The 21,035-nt window shown below is 33.9% G+C and overlaps 1 protein-coding gene and 1 pseudogene across 3 annotated transcripts in view; one reads left to right on the top strand and one right to left on the bottom strand.

Annotated features, from left to right (window-relative positions):
• Nucleotides 1-725: 725 nt before the first annotated feature.
• Nucleotides 726-21,035, bottom strand: part of LOC125878264 (40S ribosomal protein S3-3-like) — a 73,923-nt gene continuing 53,613 nt past the window's right edge. Inside the window, exons 1-6 of one of the 3 annotated variants that reach the window (XM_049559469.1) lie at nucleotides 3,496-3,656; nucleotides 3,272-3,419; nucleotides 2,326-2,497; nucleotides 1,407-1,461; nucleotides 1,189-1,320; nucleotides 726-1,074 (exon numbers count right to left, since the gene is read on the bottom strand). In XM_049559469.1, coding sequence (XP_049415426.1) covers nucleotides 898-1,074; nucleotides 1,189-1,320; nucleotides 1,407-1,461; nucleotides 2,326-2,497; nucleotides 3,272-3,419; nucleotides 3,496-3,528 — 717 coding nt within the window. In that variant the 5' untranslated portion in view covers nucleotides 3,529-3,656 and the 3' untranslated portion in view covers nucleotides 726-897. Of the gene's footprint in view, nucleotides 1,075-1,188; nucleotides 1,321-1,406; nucleotides 1,462-2,325; nucleotides 2,498-3,271; nucleotides 3,420-3,495; nucleotides 3,657-21,035 lie in introns of those variants that run through there. The other 2 variants (XM_049559470.1, XM_049559471.1) reach the window with 2 other exon arrangements.
• On the top strand, nucleotides 7,773-14,008 carry LOC125841543 (probable monogalactosyldiacylglycerol synthase, chloroplastic; annotated as a pseudogene).

Genomic DNA, 21,035 nt, shown 5'->3' with positions numbered 1-21,035 from the left:
TTTAGTTTTTCTTTAATGTTTAGTCTTGTAATTAATACTTATTAGATTTATTTTAGCAGAGTTTAGTACTTTAACCTTGTGATATTATTTACGTTCTAACTTATTTATTTGCAATATTTGTTGTTTACAATTTCATTATTATTTTTTATTAAATATTTTAATATTATCGTTCACAACATATTTTGTGTTATTTGATAAAAAAAAACACCTTAGATATTCACGTAATGTGGCAACTCCACAGGAATATCCCCTTTCCAAGTTTAAAGCCATTAACAGTACACACATAATGAAATTAAAAGATCTAAGGTGTCGGTACAAAGGAGAGAATTTCTTTATTTTTTTTGTGTTTGATACATAAACAAAAAATACTATCCTAAAAATATGTGTATACAATACAAATAGATGCCGTAAGTGGACGATAGAGATGTTGCATTAAGATGAAATGTGTTGGAAGATTGAAAAGACGCCATTTAGATTTCCACTTACTGAACTTGCTCTCTACTTTAACTAGGAAAGTAATTTTCCTTATTTTCAAGATACTTGCTTCCTTAGCAAAAAATCTTTTGATCAACCAACTATGAAAAAATTGGAAAACATTTTCCAAAAGTATTTTCCTCCCCCTACCGGACACCCCTAGTTGCCCTACAGGTGCACAGATTTATATTAAATAAAGTGAAACATCAAAAACAATTTCATTTCAAAGTAAAAAACAAATTAGGGAGATGGAAGATTAACAAAAATGCTTACCAGTCAGTATCTTACATAACAGAAACTAGAGCAAAATGGTTCACTATGTAAAATCTGGTATTCAGCAGTGAAAAAGGAAAATAAATAAAAAACACAAGCCAGCTAGTGCAGTAGTTCTCAAGAACAAAGATAACATCATAACACAGGTTTTTATGCCACGGGAAGAACCTCAATCGCGGGAGCAGCTATTATAGGAGGAGGAACAACAAACTCTCCTTCCTCCTTGGGTGGATGAATAGTCACCAAATCTGGCAATGGAGTCATAGGCCCTTGTTTACCCTTAGGATCCCAGTCAAGCATGATCTTGACTTTGATACCAAGCACACCCTATAAAGTAAATAGACAACAACGTAAAGTAGCAGCAATGTTAAATAACAATAACAAAGCTGCAGCACAAAAATAACAGATCAGTAAAAAAATAAATGAAGACAAGACACTAACCTGCCTAAGTAGCACATGCCTAACAGCTGCATCAATGTATTCTTTAACCGGTTGGCCAGAAGAAATCATGTAACCATCCTTAAACTTCATGGACTTGGCACGCTGAGCACGGAGCTTTCCACTAACAATCACCTAAAGAAAAAGAGACCAATATAAAAATCTTCAAAGAACGTCTACTTGGAGATAGATATAGAGAAGGAAATTGACACCCAACAAACCTCGCATCCCTTGGCTCCACTCTCCATTACAAATCTCAGAACACCATAGCAAGCCCTATATCATGACAAAGGATAAGTTTGGTAAAACAATTATACCAAAGAGTTGCAGACATCCGCGGAATTTGATCATGGCATGCAAATTAAACTCCAACAAATTACCTAATCTTGAAGAAAAAACGTGCAACATAAATATTTGACTGAACTAACAAATATAATTATTTTACACATATTTTACATGGCAAAATCTGCTTTCAATAGCCATGATGCATGGTGACCTTAAAAAGTTGCGTCACCTTAATTACAATGATATCATCTCACCCTTGGAAAAGATGAAGATGAATCTGTATTGAAATGTTACTAACTACACCTAGATGCAGGGACAGATCTGGGGAGGCAGGAGGCTATTCACCCGATCCCCCTCGGCAAAAAGGTTAGCTCAGTGGTCTAGGAAATTCAAAATGTACCCCCAACATCTAAGGTTGAATTCTCAGGGAATGCATTGTTTTTAAAAAATTTATTAGTTGAACCCCAGGTAAAAATCCTGGAACCACCACTGCCTAGATGCATGCATAATGGGACCCAAAATATGCACACAACCATATTGGAGGATATTTTGTATCCGTACAGTTTGTACTTGATTACACCTTCTTTATCAGAAAGTTTTGTTTTCCTCAGGTATTTACGTCATCAGAAGTTTCCTCACTTAGATTCATCAAAATAGGAAATCAGGTATAAATATATTTCTCTGATTCCTAAATAGATGGGATCAATTATAGTCACCCTCAGACACGAGAAAGGTACTAGCACACTCGCTGTAAAGATGGCTTTCAAGTTAGGCAGCAAAGAAAAAATGAGACTTTCAAAAGTCAGACGAAAAAGAAAAATCAAGGCAGGGAACAAGTGCAACCAAGCAACAGACCTTCGGACAGCAAGTCCTCCAAGTAACTTGTATCGCAGTGACTCTGCCTGAGCAATGGCACAGAGACCCCTATTGTTAACTTTCTCTGCATAGAGCTCAACACTGTTTTCCTTGAAATTAAAACGCTTCTGAACAACTGAAGTCAGCTCCCTGATCCTCCTACCTTTCTCACCTGGAAAATACAGACACAAACACTTACTCAACTAATAATTCAATCCATTAAAAGACAACTACTTCCAGCTCATCCAATAATAAGCAAGGATGATTCATTTGCCTCTATTCAAACTAATTATCCTATTTTATTAAGTTATCCAAAATGTTTCCCATTTCCACATAAAAAGTTTTTTCCTCTACCATCTTTGACATTTCGTATTTTGATAAAAGTAAGTACCCCAGAACATAACATCACACTGGGAGAAGTCTAATCTCTCCTAGTATCACTTTTACCTCCATTTTTGGAACCCAATCTATCTAAATACAAAATAACATTTTTTTGAGCAACGTATGAACTAAGACAGCTAAATGAAATAGAGAGAGTAATCTGCATTGCACAATGCACAGCATTCAGAATCTTTACAATAAGTTCTTAAGCCTTCTGCAAAAATTAAATCCTTATTTACAAATGCATAATATAAATCTAATCAAGGGTATAATTTTATTTGATAATTGTGGTGTCAGGGTTAGCAGCAAGCACCTCGACTAACTAAACTAAAAAGTGAGAACCTTAAGTGTATAAAGTAGTGTCTGGTTAACCTTGTTTGTACACGAGTCTAACAAATATATACAGTTAATGCTGTATTCTTTTTATCCGGTAGGATGAATCTAGTTGCTGCTCTATAGAATGTTAATTACATCTACTCTGCTAGCTGATGGATGTAACTCTATCTCTAAATTTCATGAAGAAAAAATAACAAGAGAAATTTTGCTTATATATATCTTTAGGTACCAAGAACGTTCTGAGTACGAGTGGCTCTAATGATGATTTCAGTTCGCATGGGAGTAACCCTAACTTCAACTCCCGAGTAACCATCCTCAGCCAGCTCTCTTGTCAGCACTTCGTTCAACTCCGCAAAAAAAACTCCATCTGCTACAAACTAAACACATACAAAAATCAATTCAAGCCATATTTTGTTAGATCTAAAATGACAGCGAGAAATTGAACTGACATACCTTTCGCTTTTTACTAATCTGAGGCGTCGCCATGTTGAGATTAGGGTTTGATATTGATTCACTGCCGCCGCTAGCAGATACAAGTAAGCGGCAAAGAAGAGTTCGATGGGTATGGAGGAGAAAGGGTTTGTCAAAGATTTAAGGCAGGTTAGAAGTTGGGCTCTTTTCATTACATATTAATCCAGCCCGCTTCTAAAAGATTGGGCTTGGTCTACTTGTATACAGCATTCAAGTGGGCTCAAAATATACATTCTTTAGCATATTTGTATTTGTAGTCAATGATTAAATTAGCAAAATAATAGCCAAAAATGGGGTAATTACGAAAAGTGGTCATTCAAAACCATTTGCTTTATGAGAAAATAGGCTAAATTTTTAAAAATTATCGAAAATTAATCGAATTTGCTTCTTCTACTTCTTTTCACTTTTACCGGCTTCTTCCTTCTTTCTTCTTCTACTACTTGTTGTTCTCACTCTTCCTTCCTTCTTCTTTTATTAAAGTTTCAAAAAAGTTTTTTGATTTAAAAATTTAAAGTATCACAAATATAAATCGTTTCGAGCGAATTATATATCATAAGACTCAAAATATTGAGCGGAATTCATATTTAAAATTTAGGACTTCATATATAGTCAGTGTATTCTTCACGTATAGTTAAGCAATATTCAGCTTTTTGAGTGTCTCATAATGTACAGTTAGTGTATAGTTTTTTTTTTCTTTTAATCAAAAGCATTGGGTCTTGCCCATTTACTGACAAATTAAGGATAAATTACCTTACTACACAACTTTTCTTTCCATATTTTCTAAAATTCCCTACCATTTCAAAATAATGCAAAAATCCCCTTTTTCCTCTTTTTCTCTCCTTTTCCGGATACATTATTCACAACCCTTCTAATTCAATGATTTTGTTTCTATTTTCACGCCTAAAATCACTCTCATATATTGACAGTTACATTCATCATTCCATTTGAGAATTTCAAATTTATTCTCTCTCCGGTTCATCAATTTCAAGTTCAAAAAGAGATAGAACTATTTCTTCATCAATTTTTTTTTCTTCCAAATTCTTCAATTTGTCGTTTTTTTTAAAAAAAAAATTAGTCTTTTCATCTACAATTTTCTTATACATATGTATTTTGCTCCCTCTTTTAGTATGTTACCTTGTGTATTTGATTCTGATGATGAAAACTTTCGTGAAAATAGATCTAATCAACGAAATGATCCGTTAATCATGAAGAATTTGAGAGCGGAGAAGTCGAGAAAAGGATGCATACTCGAGTTTCAAATCTATTGTTGAAAAACGTTCAAAAGAAGAAGGAAAAAAGTTGCATCTGTTATTACACAATCTTCACTACCAAAAGATACATATTTTCAATGTATCTCGTTTATTTGATTCTTAAATTAGTTTTTGTTAGTGTTATTACTAATTCGATACATCACTGCTACAATAGACTTTGTTTTGTGCAATGTATCATGTTCATATTTAAGGTATTGATACATAACTCTAATGTTATTAAATATTCTATTTGTGTTTATCATGTTCAATATAAATGTACTTGATTCATAAATACTACCTAATGTATCAAGTTATATAATGCATTTTCAATCTTGATACATAAATCATAATGTTTTATAACTAGAGAACTATGTATCACATTCAACAATATGTATATTATACATGTTAGTGGCAATCTTTTACTAGCAGATACATGCACCCATATTTATTGAACTAGAAGACTATATATATGTAAACATTACCCAATAAATACACTTGATTTATAAACTCTCTATGTAAAATAGCTAAGACAATGTGTATCAAATTAATTATATGTGCATGATACATAATATATATATATATATATATCAAATTCAATAGTTTTCAAACTTTATTATATATATCATATACATGTCAATTGATCACCACTTTATTATACATCACATAAAAAAAATGTTATTTGAAATAATTACATGTATAATGTATCTCTTTATAAAATACAATATCTCTCATATAAAATAAGATACATAAATTGTAATATATCATGCACTAATTTTTAGGCATGATACGTAAATTTGAATTTATACTAAATGTATCTGATACATAACAATTACCACACAAACACGTATCCATCAAGCTATGTATCTCTTCAGCCATTTTGTTTATTGTATCAATGCATAGCCAACGTTTAGTGCACTGAACTACCCTTTATTTGTATAATTTTCTTGTAGCAGAAAGGAGAAAGGTACATGCCAAACATGTATCTAGAGTCTAGAGCTAGAGAAGGCGGTACTTGAGCCAGTAAATCACAAGCAGTTGTTGGAAGCTGAAACATAACATATCTACAAGTTGAAGTAGAAGAATCTGGAAAAAATATATGTTGCTCATAGGCCACAACTCTGAATAATTTTCTCATCTCCACCACAACAATAACCAATCCATTCAAGAAACCTGCATCACACATAATTACACAAGGGTCTTTTGTTGTCGAAAGACGCAGTCCATATCAATGCATAGCAGATATAGATACAAGAAGAAGAAATTTGAATTTTGATGTTTTTTTTGTTTGCTACGCTATATGATTGAATTCTTGACAGTAATTTGGAATGGTATAACGTAATTTATGGGATCTTAATTTGATTTTCAATTTTTTTTCCCTTAATTGGTGCAACAGATTGATACATAATGTATCAGCAATAATGTATCCTGATCCTTAGTTATGTATCCAGATTGTCTAAAAAACATGGAATTTCTGTAATTAGAAAAAAAATAGGGATAAAAGGTAATTTAGGTTTTACACTATAAAATTTACGTAAGTTATACAAAAATTAAGCCATGATATACATGACTTGAGTCCAACCCAAGCCCAAATTTAATAATGCAATTACTAAAAACGCTAAGCATAAAAATAAACAAAACAAATATAGAAAGCATAGACAGTACAACAGCTCTGGACGACCTTGAGAAATCGTGGGAGAGAGCTGCAAGCTGAATCGATGTTCTTGAAACACAATCTCGCGGTCGAGTAGAGATTCACCTTGGGCATTCACAAGTCCCACGAACCGAGGATTCCTTCTCAACTATGGCAAGCATCAAACTCTCACAGAAACTCAAATCGATCTTCATAGCTACAATATGACTATAAGTAGTATCCATTTCTTCATCTCTAACAGGTTGAGCTCCAGAGGAACTAATACCATTGTTTAAAGACTCCGATTTGGAACCTTCCCATTGTCAAAATTGATTCGCCGACTGAGGTATCATTTCATTCAGTTGATTGTATTTGCAGATCTAAGTTGTTATTTTTGTTCTGTTGATTACTCATAGGTAGGTATCCATTTTTTCATCCCTAACAGGTTGAGCTCCAGCGGAACTAATACCACTGTCTAAAGACTCCAATTTGGAACCTTTCCATTGTCAAAATTGATTAGTAGACTGAGGTATCATTTCATTCAGCTGATTGTATTTGCAGAACTGAGTTGTAGTTGTTCCGTTGATTTTTGACATTTCTTTACTCTTATATTTAAGATGCCCAATTTTTCTTGTTATATCATTTCCCTTTCAGTATTTGGTATCTCTATCAGCGGATTCCAATTTACTTTGAGTGTCGTTATCTTTTCCTGCAGCATGTGTGAATTCTTAGACATTCTGGTTGTATCTATGAGTTAACCTTCATGAATGTCAAAATGCCTTTTCTTGTAGCCTGTGTGAATCCATTAGACATTTTGTTTGTAGCATTTGTAATCAAATGTCTCCGCTTTATTCATTTACATTGTATGGTGCCCGATTTTGATATTTACGGATTCTCAAATTTGGTCATTTGTTTTTCTCTAATTGTACAATAGCTTTAGCTATTTGCGAAATGTCTTGTATACTCTGAAATTGATTAATACATGTACATGCACAAGTGAAGGCATAGTTAGTCAAAAAATCTGCCAACTTATTCCCCTCTCTGTATGCATGAGCTATTTCCACATGCTCATTCTTTATGGATCAGGATCTGTAAAAATGTAAAAGATAACAATCCCCACAAATTGAAAAACCTTGCTCTTAGTTAAAATTAGAGTTGTCTCATCAATTATAGGATAATTGTGAGTTTTTTGATAACCAAAATTTAATCCATTTCCTTGAAATCCAAACAATATACAAGTTGAAATTCTCTTAGATTGGATGCTTATACGTGGAAATAACATTGATTGAAGTTGGCAGTTGAAGACATATGTAGTGTAGTAATTCTTTCGGATTGAATTGTTGTTTATGTTAGCAGTTGGTGGCAACATTTAGAAAATCATGCTACTTACGAGCAACAAGGGGCTCATGAGTTCTTCATTTCAATGCTGGACAGGATCCATGACAAAGAGGGAAAAGCAAGTTTGGCAATCAACAGGTATGTTTTGATGAGAATGGTTCTTGTAGGTTGCTTGGACCTCTTTACAAGACCAGAAAAATTGGGATCCGATCAGAAACTGTACTGTGAAAATTTTCAGGAAAAGCAAGACGTGTTGAAACAAATGTCCATCAAAAATCTCCCCCTTGTGCTCTGCGTTCATATAAAACGGTTTGAACATTCTCCCACCAGAAAAATATCCAAAAAGATCGATCGATCGCCACGTGCAATTTATTTTCTCTTTTGATATGAAGCCATATTTCTCATCTTCAATTGTAAGGAAAAGACACGGGAACAAAATCTTTTCGTTTTACGGTGATGAATCAAATATTTATACAAAATTTGAAATTTTTGCAGTGATCACACATTCAGGAATGTTAGAATCTGGTCACTACGTGACTTATTTGCGTTTGAGAAACCAATGGTACAAATGTGACGATGCATGGATAACTGAAGTCGATGAAGAAGTTGTTAAGGCCTCACATTATTATCTGATGTACTATGTACAAAAGATGCTCTACCACATGAGATGTGAGGATGTTAGCTGCCAGCCGATGTCGCTGCGAGCAGACACATTTGTTTTGATAGTTAGTTGCTGTTAGAACTTCATAGTTTGTGCATCGGACATGGATAGGTCTTTTGCATAATTCTGGCTAGCTAGGGAATAGTATTCGGGGGCCGTGAAACATGATAGTAAGTCTAGGGACTCTCCACCTTCCAAGACATTCCCGTTAGAGGGATGATATATGGAAATTGCATGGTTGTATAACTCAAAATTTGGATTCGAGATAGAAAGTTGTCAACTTGAAAGAGTTCTTACAAAGATGCAACTAACATTTGTTTTCCTTTTAAGTCCAAGAGGGCCATCTTTTGCTTAGTCCCCTTTATCTCATCTCTTCAAGATTCTGATAATGTTCATTATTGGCTTCTTAAAAGTGATCTCATTTCCTTTTGGTTTGTTTGAGATTTGTGTTATAACTTATTACATGTAACTTTATTTCTCATTCAAGAACATAGTATACACGAAAAGCTTGATGAATTTCATTTTAGGAAAGATGAATGATTTTGGTAAATGCCAGAGTTATTTTGTTTTTCCTATTCACAAGAGGAGATGCCCCTATCTATAAAATCGATTACCGATAAATAACATAAAGAAATGTAACTTGTGGTTGTTGAAAAAAGTTACCCCAAAAATTTGCGCGATTAATTGGATCAGAAGCGCAAAATGTATTTGTGTCATCGCCGTCTTAATCAGTGAAGATAGATTTGGCTTTTGAGTGACCTCATAAGAATTTACAGAGGGATGTCTGTTGGGAGTTTTGGCAGGAGGGAGAGGACATTAAAAGACGTTGCTTGATTGACAAATAGACATAGTTATATCAATAGTACATTATGGAACGTGAATCTTCTTTATTTAAATCGACGATTAAAAATTAATTTTGTCATTGCATATATTTTTTGAAACATTAATGTGACTTCTTTCTTTCTTTTTGAAAGTAAAAAAATTCTCAATATAATACTTTATACGTTTGTTTTTATTTGTCTACTATGTTAAAAATATATGTTTTATAGTACCCATTGATGGTGTTGAATCAGAATGTCCAAAACAGGTGCTAATTTTGATGAGTGATACTGGTGGGGGTCACAAGGCATCTACTGAAGCCATTAAGGTAACGTTCAACAAACAATTTGGAGATATAAATATCAGGTCATTTTGGTTGATTTTGTTAGATAGTGTAGGATTTATATGTGTTAGCTATGACTAAGAATGTGAGTGTATGTGTATGTTTGTGAATTATGTTTTATTAGTTTAAAAAGGGTGTGTATTGCAGGTATTTGTTACTGATTTATGGACTGATCATACGCCGTGGACCTTCAACCAATTGCCAAGGAGTTACAACTTTTTGGTAAATTATGACCCTTTATGGAGAATGACATATTATGCATATGCGCCTCGTGTAGTTCATCAATCTAATTTTGCTGCTACATCTGCTTTTATTTCTATGTTAGACAACTTCATTAGTTGAATCCATAATGATGTCCTAGTTTGGCCTGCACGTCTGCTGACAGAAAATATAAGACTTAACTTGTGTAAGAAAAAATATTTTTTAGTTACTACTGCAACAGGAGTATACAACAAGACTGTTAGAGGGACAGTTTCTGTTTTGCAAACTAACACATTCACAAATGGGAAGTTACTCCATTTTAATGTATCAAATAATAATGTATATTTGATTATGGGAATGGTAAGGACAAGTTGCCCTAGTATGCTGTTGAGTGTTATATATCTTATTGAAATACATTTTGAATGTCTTTTTTTCTGAATTCATTAGAGGCTCAATGTGTATGCTATAGGCTTTGGTTACTAATCTTTGAATATTGAAATCCATGTTCATGTCGCAAATATTTTATAGACTTGGAGCTATATATCATGATTCGTGGCAATAAACAAACCACTTGGCGTGGTCTTATTTCAAATATGATTATGAGTATGTTTACAATAGAATTGTGAGTCTTGAATCATTATTGAGCGACAATGAATTTCCCTTGATTGTTTGGTTCTGTAAGACCTTCTCTAATTGTTGTGGTCAAAATAAATGTGTCTCATAACAACACAAATCAAACTACACTATTGATACATCTCATACTTATCATACATTGTTAATTTATTATCAATTTCCCCACTTTCTCTGTTATTGTGCATGTTACTTTGAATTTTTTTTCATCATTTTGACCTTAGGATCTCGCGGCATTTAAACCATTTTGGCTTAAAAACTATTAGTCTTTTGGTTTTCTCTATGGAGTTGGACTTCTTGAACCTATATATTCACTCATACACCCAGCTTACAATTGACTAACTTGACATTTGTTAATTATTGTTTCTTCTGTCATATACCTTAGAGTTCTTCTCTCATAGTTTGTAGGAAGGTTGCTAATGCAGCATGTGTCTCTACGTATCTTGAGGTCCAAGGGGCTCTTAAAGAAGATTATATTTACTACTGTTGTAACGGATTTATGTACTTGTCATCCAACATGGTATATTTAACGCACATATTAATTGATTTATGCCCTCGTCATCTGACATTGTACATTTTGCACGTATTCACCAAATGTGTAATTTGGACACTAGTACTGATTTTCCCCCCACTTTCAGGTTTCATAAACTTGTTACAAGGTGCTACTGTCCATCGGAAGAGGTTGCAAGAGGAGCACTGAAAGTTGGCCTTCAAATAAAAGTTTTTGGCCTTCCTGTGACCGTCAGTTGTGAAGCCTGTTTGCCCAAAGGTAAGTGAAGTTCCCCCACCTTACCTTGGTTGGAACATTGAGTCTCTGTTATAATTGTGCATTTATTTTAAATGGACAGTAGTTCCTTAAATTATTAATGGGTCGTAGCTTCATTGTATTTCCATTTTTATTTTATTCTTTCATTAGTTGATTTTTTGTGAGAATACAAGGATTATATGGTTGTGTGGTATCTCATAGGCGAGAGTTAAGAATTTTGATAAAGAAAATGAAGGAGTTATAGAATATGTATTTGTATGCTGGTTTCTAGATAATGCTCAGAATTGAGAATAGAAGTGCAAACACTAATAGTTACAGCAGATACTATGTTTCACAGAATACAGTATGGAGTGAGAGGAGAGACCACTATATATGCAATGGCTTGAATGATACTAGTATCCAGATTCTGATGTGAATAAGAATGTCATAATATCAGCATGAAATGAATATATTCTCTCATTCGGCTCAATAGTTAACATAAGTACTTCTGATTTAACTATTTCAGACGGTGTCAAACTTATGTAGACATTAAGATGTGCAAGACCACAGTAGTTAAATCAGAAGTATTCAATTTGATAAGAGAATCAAAATGAATGCTTCTCGATTTAAGTACTCTGGTCGAGCCACATCTTAATATATTTATCTATATAATTTTGATACCGTCTTGGTCAAGTACTGATGAATGACTTCTTCTTTTTCAATCCTCTAAAGAAAAAAAATTAATATTAATAGATAAAGATTGGCTTCTTATATGACATATAATAGGTGTTGTGGAAACACAACAGTTTCATAGTTTTTAGCAGGTCCTGCACTCTCCGTAGGAGTAAACATGAAAAGAAGAAAGCAAATAGGTGAGGAACGAGAGAGAAAGCAAGGCTAGTCTCTAGTGAACTACTATTGAAAAACGTTAGAGTGGGTTAGAGTCCTTCATCGATAGGAGAATGGATTGGTGGTCAGTTTATTTGGACTTGGTCAATCCTCTACTCATGAGCTAGGTTTAGTTAGGCGATGTATCATATCTTTACAAAAATAAACTCTCAGCAATAAGAATGTAAATTTGGATTGTGCTGAACACAACATACCTTGGGAAGTAATAATATCTCCTTACCATATGAACTGTGTTTCCAGCATATATAACTTTTACATTTAAATTATATAAATTGAAAAAGTAAACGCAAAACGTACCTCATGATGGTCATTATTAATAATTGTGCAACAATGCTTATCAGATAGTTCCAATTCCCCTATGTCTAGGATCATGTCAAACTCAAGATTAGGTATTACTCTTTGCTAATAAGTACAATACATGATTTTAATTCATTTTTACCCACTTTCTTTTTAATGTCAAAGAGCTACGGGCATGCTATTCAGACCAAAGATAACTCTTACCTCTATTTGTTACTACTTGTGATTGTGTCGAGATTATGAATTATCCTAGTCAGATAGGACAAGAGCAAGTGAAGTTTTGATGATAATGGTGGAGAAACTAAAATCATTAGGACTCGTGATTTATTAATACATCTAGTCATGAGGCAGAAAATAGATGCTATCTAATGCTTAGTAAATATGCTATATCTTTTAATTTCTTTACCATTTATAGAGATTCAATCGAGAATTTTGATTGAATCAGCTCCAGATTTGTAGAAACGGTTATTATTTCTACATGGTTGTCTGTGAAAATATGATTAAAGTTTCTAGATTGTTTTGTTATGAAATGCTAGTTTGAATTGAGGAAGGAACTTGAAATGGAGGGGCATCTACCTGCCGTACTGCTAATTGGTGGTGGGGAAGGAATAGGGCCAATAAAGGCTACAACTCGAGCACTTGCAGATGCACTATATAATGAAGGGCTTGGGGAGCCAATAGGCCAGGTCCTTGTAATATGTGGGCGGAACAAGAAGCTTGCCGATAGATTGAATTCAGTAGACTGGAAAATACATGTCCAGGTATGTCTCACTTGAAACTTTACTTTCTAGTAGGTTCTCTACTAGACTTTTATTGTATTATCTAAAAGGTGTATGAGGTTGCTGCATATTCTTTATGAAGCTCTCCATTGACCATTCAATCAACCCCTTTTCAGCTATCATTTAAGTAGTAAAAAATTCAACCTTCACCCTTAAACTTCTTCGAGTAAAAAACTGTTTTCTTGGTAAGTTTTGCTAGTTCTGGGTACGGGTGTTTATGTGTGTGTTCGGCTAACATTAAGACTAATGCTACATAGTGTGCACTTTGATAAAGGTTTAATATGGTTGAACATCTTGCGAGTTCTTGGGGTTTCTTATGTATTACCGACATTGTAGGTTAAGGGATTTGTCACTAAACTGGAGGAATGCATGGGCGATTGTGATTGCATTATTACCAAGGTAAGCCTTCTTATTGATGTCATCAAGCTTCTTCCACCTGTCTACTTTCGTAAACAAATTGTGAAGAGGGAAGATGATATACGCCTCACGTCAAAGTAACGGAAAGAAACAAATGAACTAGCTAGTCCGATTAATTTGATTTTCTATAGGCTGGTCCAGGGACTATTGTAGAACCTATGATTCGAGGACTGACTATAGTTTTAAATGGCTACATTGCTGGTCAGGTACTTCAGTATTCACTATTTTTTTTAATCTTATGGTCATTCCAAGAAGATGGAAATGTGCCACGTGTTATCGAGAACGGATGCGGGAAATTCTCAAAATCACCAAAAGAGATGGCCAAAATAGTTGGTGAGTGGTTTGGTCCGAGACAAGATGAACTCAAAGTGATGTCTCTAAATGCTTTAAGGCTAGCAAAGCCTGATGTTGTATTTAAGATTGTTCATGACATGCATGAACCGCTCAGACAGAGAAGCTGTGTATCACCTGCTTAAATTTAAATTTTTGCCCACCCCTAAACCTGTATTTAAGATTGTCCATGACATGCATCAACTCAATTTTTTCCACCCCTTAAACCTGCCACTTTGTCATCTTTCACTCCCTTTTTTGTATCTATTTTCTATCTATTCATTTGGTTAATAGTGCACTTCGAATAATTTGGATTCGTTTCAAACATTGTTGACAAACGAAAAAAGGGAGGAGAAAAAAAAAGTCCTTCAATTCAGTGAAGGTGAATTTTGTGATTCTATTACCACTAAGTCAATCTCGATTCTTGTAATTTATAAATTCAAAATCAATCTATCTAACCATCTCTCTCTATATATAAACAATATATTCTGTAATTTTTCTTACGGAAAAATGATTAAAAATAATGTCTATTGTTAATAATCTGATTCAAAAATACTCATACTGCCAATGATTTGACTCAAAAATGTCATTATTACTTAATAGGTCAAAATGCCCTTTTTCTTCATAAAAATGCTCTATTCCTATTAAAGAATTTAGTTCTTGTTTCTTTTCTTTTAAAAACACTTTAATTAATAAATACACATAAATAGGAAATTATCATTTTTTCTTCTTAATACCATTTTAACAATTAAAATAGACAATTTAATGTACCTTTTTAACTGAAAGTATATTTCATATATATAAAATCATAATAATCTTCATTAATTTTTATTTAGATAACGGTAATAAGATTTCTAATATTGAGGGTGGTGGCCTGAAAAAATATAAACAAGAAAGGGAGACAAATGGTGATGGAGTGCATAAAGTTGAGAGCCTTATTTAATTTCTTCAAGTGTCTCTTTCACAAGGGTACAAGATACACTTTTATAAGATTTAGAAAACATCTGTTTACATCCTTTAACCAAATACGTTAGTACAACTTTAAGACTTACAATAAATAGTTTCATTACGTTAGGTTGATGAAAAGAAATATCCACAATTGAATGGTTTTATAACAATTCTATCTTATTGCTTTAGTATTATATTGAGACAAGTAAACGACATCATTTAGGCTTAAGCCCTGATCAACATATAATTTACTAATTTTATAAAATATTTAATTTTACAAGAGACCATGAATTCACGTAACCAAAATTAGCATATAAATTTGTCGCTTCTATCACTCTACTAAAGAGAAATTCCGAGGATATTACATTTCTCACAAATCACTCTCTCAGTTGCCAACTTTTCAGGTTATATATAAGATTTGTAGGAAAAAATCCCACATAAGAGAGAAACAATTTCCCAAGCATTGATTTTGACATATTGTTATCTCAAATTTCAAGAATGATACAACCTTACTTTGTGACTTAAGAATCCACCAACCCCTTTGATTTTGTATCCAAGCTTGGCTCTTTGGCATTTGACATTAAAGTATATCATATATGTTGAGACTAATGGAGAATTACTTCTATTTGAGAAAATAAGTTTTGTTTTTCGATTAAAGAGTTATTTGTATGGATGCTCACTTGTATTTCTAGAATTGTCTATAAAAATTACTTGTGTTTTCTTTTCAGAACAAAATTATCATTCAACTACTTCTATTTTTCTCAAAAAAATATGTAACACGTCAAAGACTTTCTTCTCTCTCAACTGACATTTTATGAACCAAAAGTAATTTTAATATGCAATTGGTGGAAATTAACTCCAAGAATAAAAATATAGATGATGAAGAAACATACAATTTCATTTTTGAAAATTATTCTAAGAGAAATAAAATCTCAAAATCTCAAAAAAAATGCAAATCAACTATTTATAAAAAAATTGTGAAGTGTAGATTTGGACGTAGGACAAATTAGCATAATAATATATTATTCCATCTATTTCAATTTTGAAAAGAATGGAAAAACGTCTTAGTGATATTCATTCACAAAAGTTTGAACCCTTGTCCGCTCCTAACGTCTATTTCAAGCAACGACTTCTTCTTCATCTTCTTCTTCGTTTTCTTGATAAGGGTTCAAAATTTTTGATATTTCGAGTGTGGTGGCGAAGAGACAAGCAATAGCTGCGAATTCATCGGGGTTGGAGAGTAATCAGGCCGGAAAATTGAATGCTGGAGCGGCCAAGAAATGACGAGAACTTTCTAATATCTCGAATCATACAACTGCCTCTTCTAGTATACTCGACTTCTCATTCATCCGAACTTGTGAGTGTTGCTCTGTTTTTTGTCTCTGTTTATTATATGTATTTTTTTTTACTGTAGGAAAATAATTGGAATATTGGGTTTTATCTTCTTCTTTTTTATGTATTTTTTTGATTACTGGTTCAATGAATTACTTTTTTGTTTGTGTTGGTTATGGAGTTTCTTGTATAAATTTGTGTATGCAACGAAAATGTAGGTCGGTTTTGTGATTTTTTTTTGGGATTTTCTTCTTGGATTAAATAAGTAAAATGATTGAAGATACTGGGTAAAAATTAAATTTGAGAAAATATAGTGGAGTGATTTGAGCGTTTTTTATATGAGGGGATTTGCGGGAATTTTTTTTTGTCGAGATTGTGATATTTGAAAGTTGAATTCTTCACTGTTGTGATTATGTCTAAGTATTCTTTTAATGGTTAAAAAGTATTATGAATGGAAAATTTGAAACATCTTCCCCCAATTCCTGCTTTTTGTTTATCTGTCCACTTTGCATTTTGAACATTTGAAGAAAGTTCAAATGTTTTATTTTATAAGCTATTTTGCAATGAGAGTAGATTTAAAAAAAAAGATTGTTCCTCAGGGACTGCTGTTCTGCCAGCATCTCCCTCTATCAAACTAAACATCAAACCTGTTTTTATTCAAATTGTTGTTCCTAAGATCACTATCATTCCTCTTTCTGTCACTTGCAATATGGACATTTCTCCATCTCACTCAGATGGATCATTAGTCTCCATGGATGAATCTATGTCAACTTTTGACACAGTGAGAAGTCCGGAGGTCGAATACATAGATGACCATGAATCGGCTACAGTTGATTCCATCGAGAAGAAGGTGTGAAGCACCCTCTACATCTCAGAACATGTCAGAGCAGCAGGTTTTGATTTTTTCAGCAGAGAGTAGTCCTTGTTCCTGCAGCAGATATATGCAAGGAAGATGCGTTGTGGACTTGGAATCAGGGGATAAAATTGTCAACATTGATAACAATTTTGTTGACCCACAACTATGTGCTACAATGCCTGTGACATATACAAACACTTGAAAGCCTCTGAGGTATAAAACTGTTTACCCTCTTATCTCTTTTTAGCTCTTTGGCTCTTTGAATTGGATGTTGGTACTAACTTTAACTGAATTGCAGTTTTACTAACATTTGCTGCCAATTGTCGAACACGTTTTAATGTTATTCATTGTACTAGGCAAAGAAAAGACGTTCCACAGATTTCATGGCAAAAGTACAGAAAGACATCAATCCTGGCATGCGTGTTATCTTAATTAACTAGCTTGTTGAGGTAAACTTCTAATATCTTTCTTCTTTACAGTTGTGTCCCTGATAAAATGTCAGTGTGCCCAACTTACGACTTAATTAATGTGGATGAGCTCAGAAATTCATCAGTTTTATACGGAACTTGTTTGATGGCATAGGTTGCCAAGGAGTACATACTTGTCCCAAACACACTGCATTTGACAATTAACTACTGATTGATATCTTTCTGGCAATTTGATGGACATCCAATGACTACAGTTGCTTGGAGTAGCTTGCATGATGATCGCATCGTAAGAAATACCTTCTTACCCTCTACTGCATATGTTTTCACCATAATCTTTACAAAATTTTCCTTGAGTGCTTTTCATATTCTTGTTTCCTCAAATATTTCAAGCATATCTGAAAGAAAATGCTCTAAGATATTAATATGATAAAAGCTTTATTGCAGAAAATATGAGGAGATCTATGCACCTCAAGTCAAAAAGTTCTGCTACATAACAAACAACACTTACTTCAAGGAGGAGGTATATGATCTTGATTCACAGAACCCGTAGTGGTTAAACTTTGCAGTGACACTAAAACTTACGTATTATGCAGGTGTTGAAAATGGAGTTGGCTGTTTTAAATTACTTAAAGTTTGAAATGACAGCTCCGACAGCCAAATGTTTTCTGAGGTTAATATCTTACCATTATCTAGGAGTTGCTTTTGAGTGTGATGATTTAGGAACTTATTGTTGAGATATACTGCAGGAGCAATGTTATAACTAGAAAAATTGGGCGTCCCAAATATAAGAGTAAAGAAATGTCAAAATAGCAGGGGGAATCCTTAGACATTCTGGTTGTATCTGTGAGTTCACGTTCATGAATGTCAGAATGCCTTTTCTAGTAGCCTGTGTGAATCCATTAGACATTTTGTTTGTAGCATTTGTAATCAAATGTCTTCGCTTTATTCATTTGCATTGTATGGTGCCCTATTTTGATATTTACGGATTCTCAAATTTGGGCATTTGTTTTTCTCTAATTGTATAATAGCTTTAGCTGTTTGTGAAATATCTTGTATGCTCTGAAACTAATTAATACATGTACCTGCACAAGTGAAGGCATAGTTAGTGCAAAAAATTTGCCAACTTATTCCCCTCTTTGTATGCATGAGCTATTTCCACATTCTCATTGCTCATCATCTTTTGAATAGCCCTCACATTCACAGAAATCAACCAAGGTACCTACCATATACCATTTAAGATCTTCATAGTTGTTAATGAATCAGATTCCATGATTATTGGTGTCAATCCATTAGCTAGACAATACTCCAGGCCACTCTTAATAACCTTGATTTGAGCCTCAATAGCTACACAATCTTTCAACTTTCTGGCTTCAGCATAATAAAATATCCATCTGAGTTTCTGATACAGAATGCTACTGAGGCAGGCCCAGATTTGCCTCTACTAGCCCCATTAGTATTACATTTGAAACAATTACTAGATGGTGCCTTTCATATCACTGTTTTGCTGCAAATTAATAGCATGTACTCCTATAGATATTTAACCATTTCTGGCCATGTGTTAGGAACACCACTCATCCATGGGAACTTAGTCTTGACAAACCAAATCGATTGTCTTGTGATTCCCAGAATCATTGCTCTGATGGTCATATTACTTCCATCCAAAGCCCTGCAAGCATCTTGCAGAGTACAAGGTGAAAAATGGTATATGTAGGTACAATTTGATTCAAGATTGTTTTAGGACAACTCCATTGGTAGGACAACATTGGAGATGTCGAAATTGGGCAGATTATACATGTGTTTGATCCTAAGTTGCATGCTCTTCACTTTCGATGCCGTACCCATATCGGATTCTCCAAGAACGCACTACTTTTGGAGAATCTGGCACTCACCCTTTGACATTTTTTAAGAGTTTGAGCAACATAGATTTGATTTGTTCATCAGTGTTTTGTTGTTTGTCAAAAGAATCAAACCATGATGTCCTTTTGCATGGACAGTCTCAAGATGGACATGAGATTTTAGTAGTTATGGAAAGGGCTGAGCTTTATTGCTTTATGTGTTATGATCATGTGTATGATCCTGATTTTGATAAGGCTGTGATATGTAAACATATCGAGGGGTTTTCAAGAAGTGAAAATGGGGCTGAGGAGAGTGAGATACGATTGAGTAAGAGGAGAAGGTTGAGTTTTGGGATAGATTTAGATTCAAAGAATATGAAGAGATTGTTTATTCGGAAATCGAAATCATGTTTTCCATTGGGATTAAGAGGTTTGAACAATTTGGGGAAAACTTGTTTCATGAATTCTGTGTTGCAAGTGTTGCTTCATGCACCCCCTTTGAGAAATTACTTCCTTAGTGATAGACATAACCGAGAAATTTTCAGAAAGATGTCCTCGGATGGATGTGTCTGCCTTGTGACATTATCTCATATTTTCAGCTATATTTTCTGGTGATCGGTCCCCTTATAGTCCAACTCAGTTTGTTTACAGGTCTGTTACTATTAGTTGGATTTATCTCCTATGATTGAACTCGAGTAGCTTTCTATCTATCTTTGCCACTTAAATTATTGTTACTAGATACTTGAATTATAACCGGATCTGCAAAAATGTAAAAGATGTTTAATCCCCACAAATTCACAACCTCCCTTTTAGTTAATATTAGAGTTGTCTTATCAATTATAAGTGTAATTGTAAAACCAAGATTTGATGCATTTCCTCTATAACCGGGCAATATGCAAGTGTACAATTCTCTTATAATGGCAAAATAAAAATCTCTATGATGTAGTAAGATATCATCATCGGATGCTTAGATGTGGAAATTGTTAATGTTGGTAAGAGACTTGACATGTTGAAGACCTATGTAGTCATTCTTTTCGATTGAATTATTGTTTACGTTTGCAGTTGGTGGCAACATTCAGAAAATCATGCTACCTACGAGTTGCAGGATGCTCATGAGTTCTTCATTTCAATGCTGAACAAGATCCATGACAAAGACGGGAAAGCAAGTCTAGCAATCAAAGGTATATTTTGATGAGAATAAATCTGATACTACTTGTCTATGTAGGACATCTTTTGGGGTCTGTTGCTTAGATAATGGCTCATCTCTTTGTGTCTGAAATACAACACAGTGAGTAGATATAGTACATATCTTGTTTATGTAGATGCTTGATTTCCTATTTCAAAATTTCGGCTTGTACTTTCATTCGGGATCAATTTCATTGATAAGAGAAAGGGTGATTTATGTATTAAGACCTTGCGAACTCGAAAGTTTTGTGGCTTCCTCTTCCTCGTTGTCTCTTACAAAGAAACATTTCTTAAACAGATAATAGAGATTGCCAGTGTATTGCTCATAGGGCTTTCTACGGGCTCTTGAGATCTGATGTCACATGTGCATCATGTGGTTTCACTTCAACAACTCACGATCCTTGTATGGACATTTCTCTTGACTTGAGTGCGTGCAACTCCAGCCGAAAGGATTTAGCTAGCAAGTCGAGTAAGCCAAATGAATCTCTTGTAGGTTGCTTGGACCTCTTCACAAGACTAGAAAAATTGGGATCCCATCAGAAACTGTAATGTGAAAATTGTCATGAAAAGCAAGATGCTTTGAAGCAAA

The sequence above is a fragment of the Solanum stenotomum genome, chromosome 10, assembly GCF_019186545.1.
Source record: "Solanum stenotomum isolate F172 chromosome 10, ASM1918654v1, whole genome shotgun sequence".
NCBI classification, from domain to species: domain Eukaryota; kingdom Viridiplantae; phylum Streptophyta; class Magnoliopsida; order Solanales; family Solanaceae; genus Solanum; species Solanum stenotomum.
This window is presented reverse-complemented; position numbering and strand designations above follow the sequence as displayed.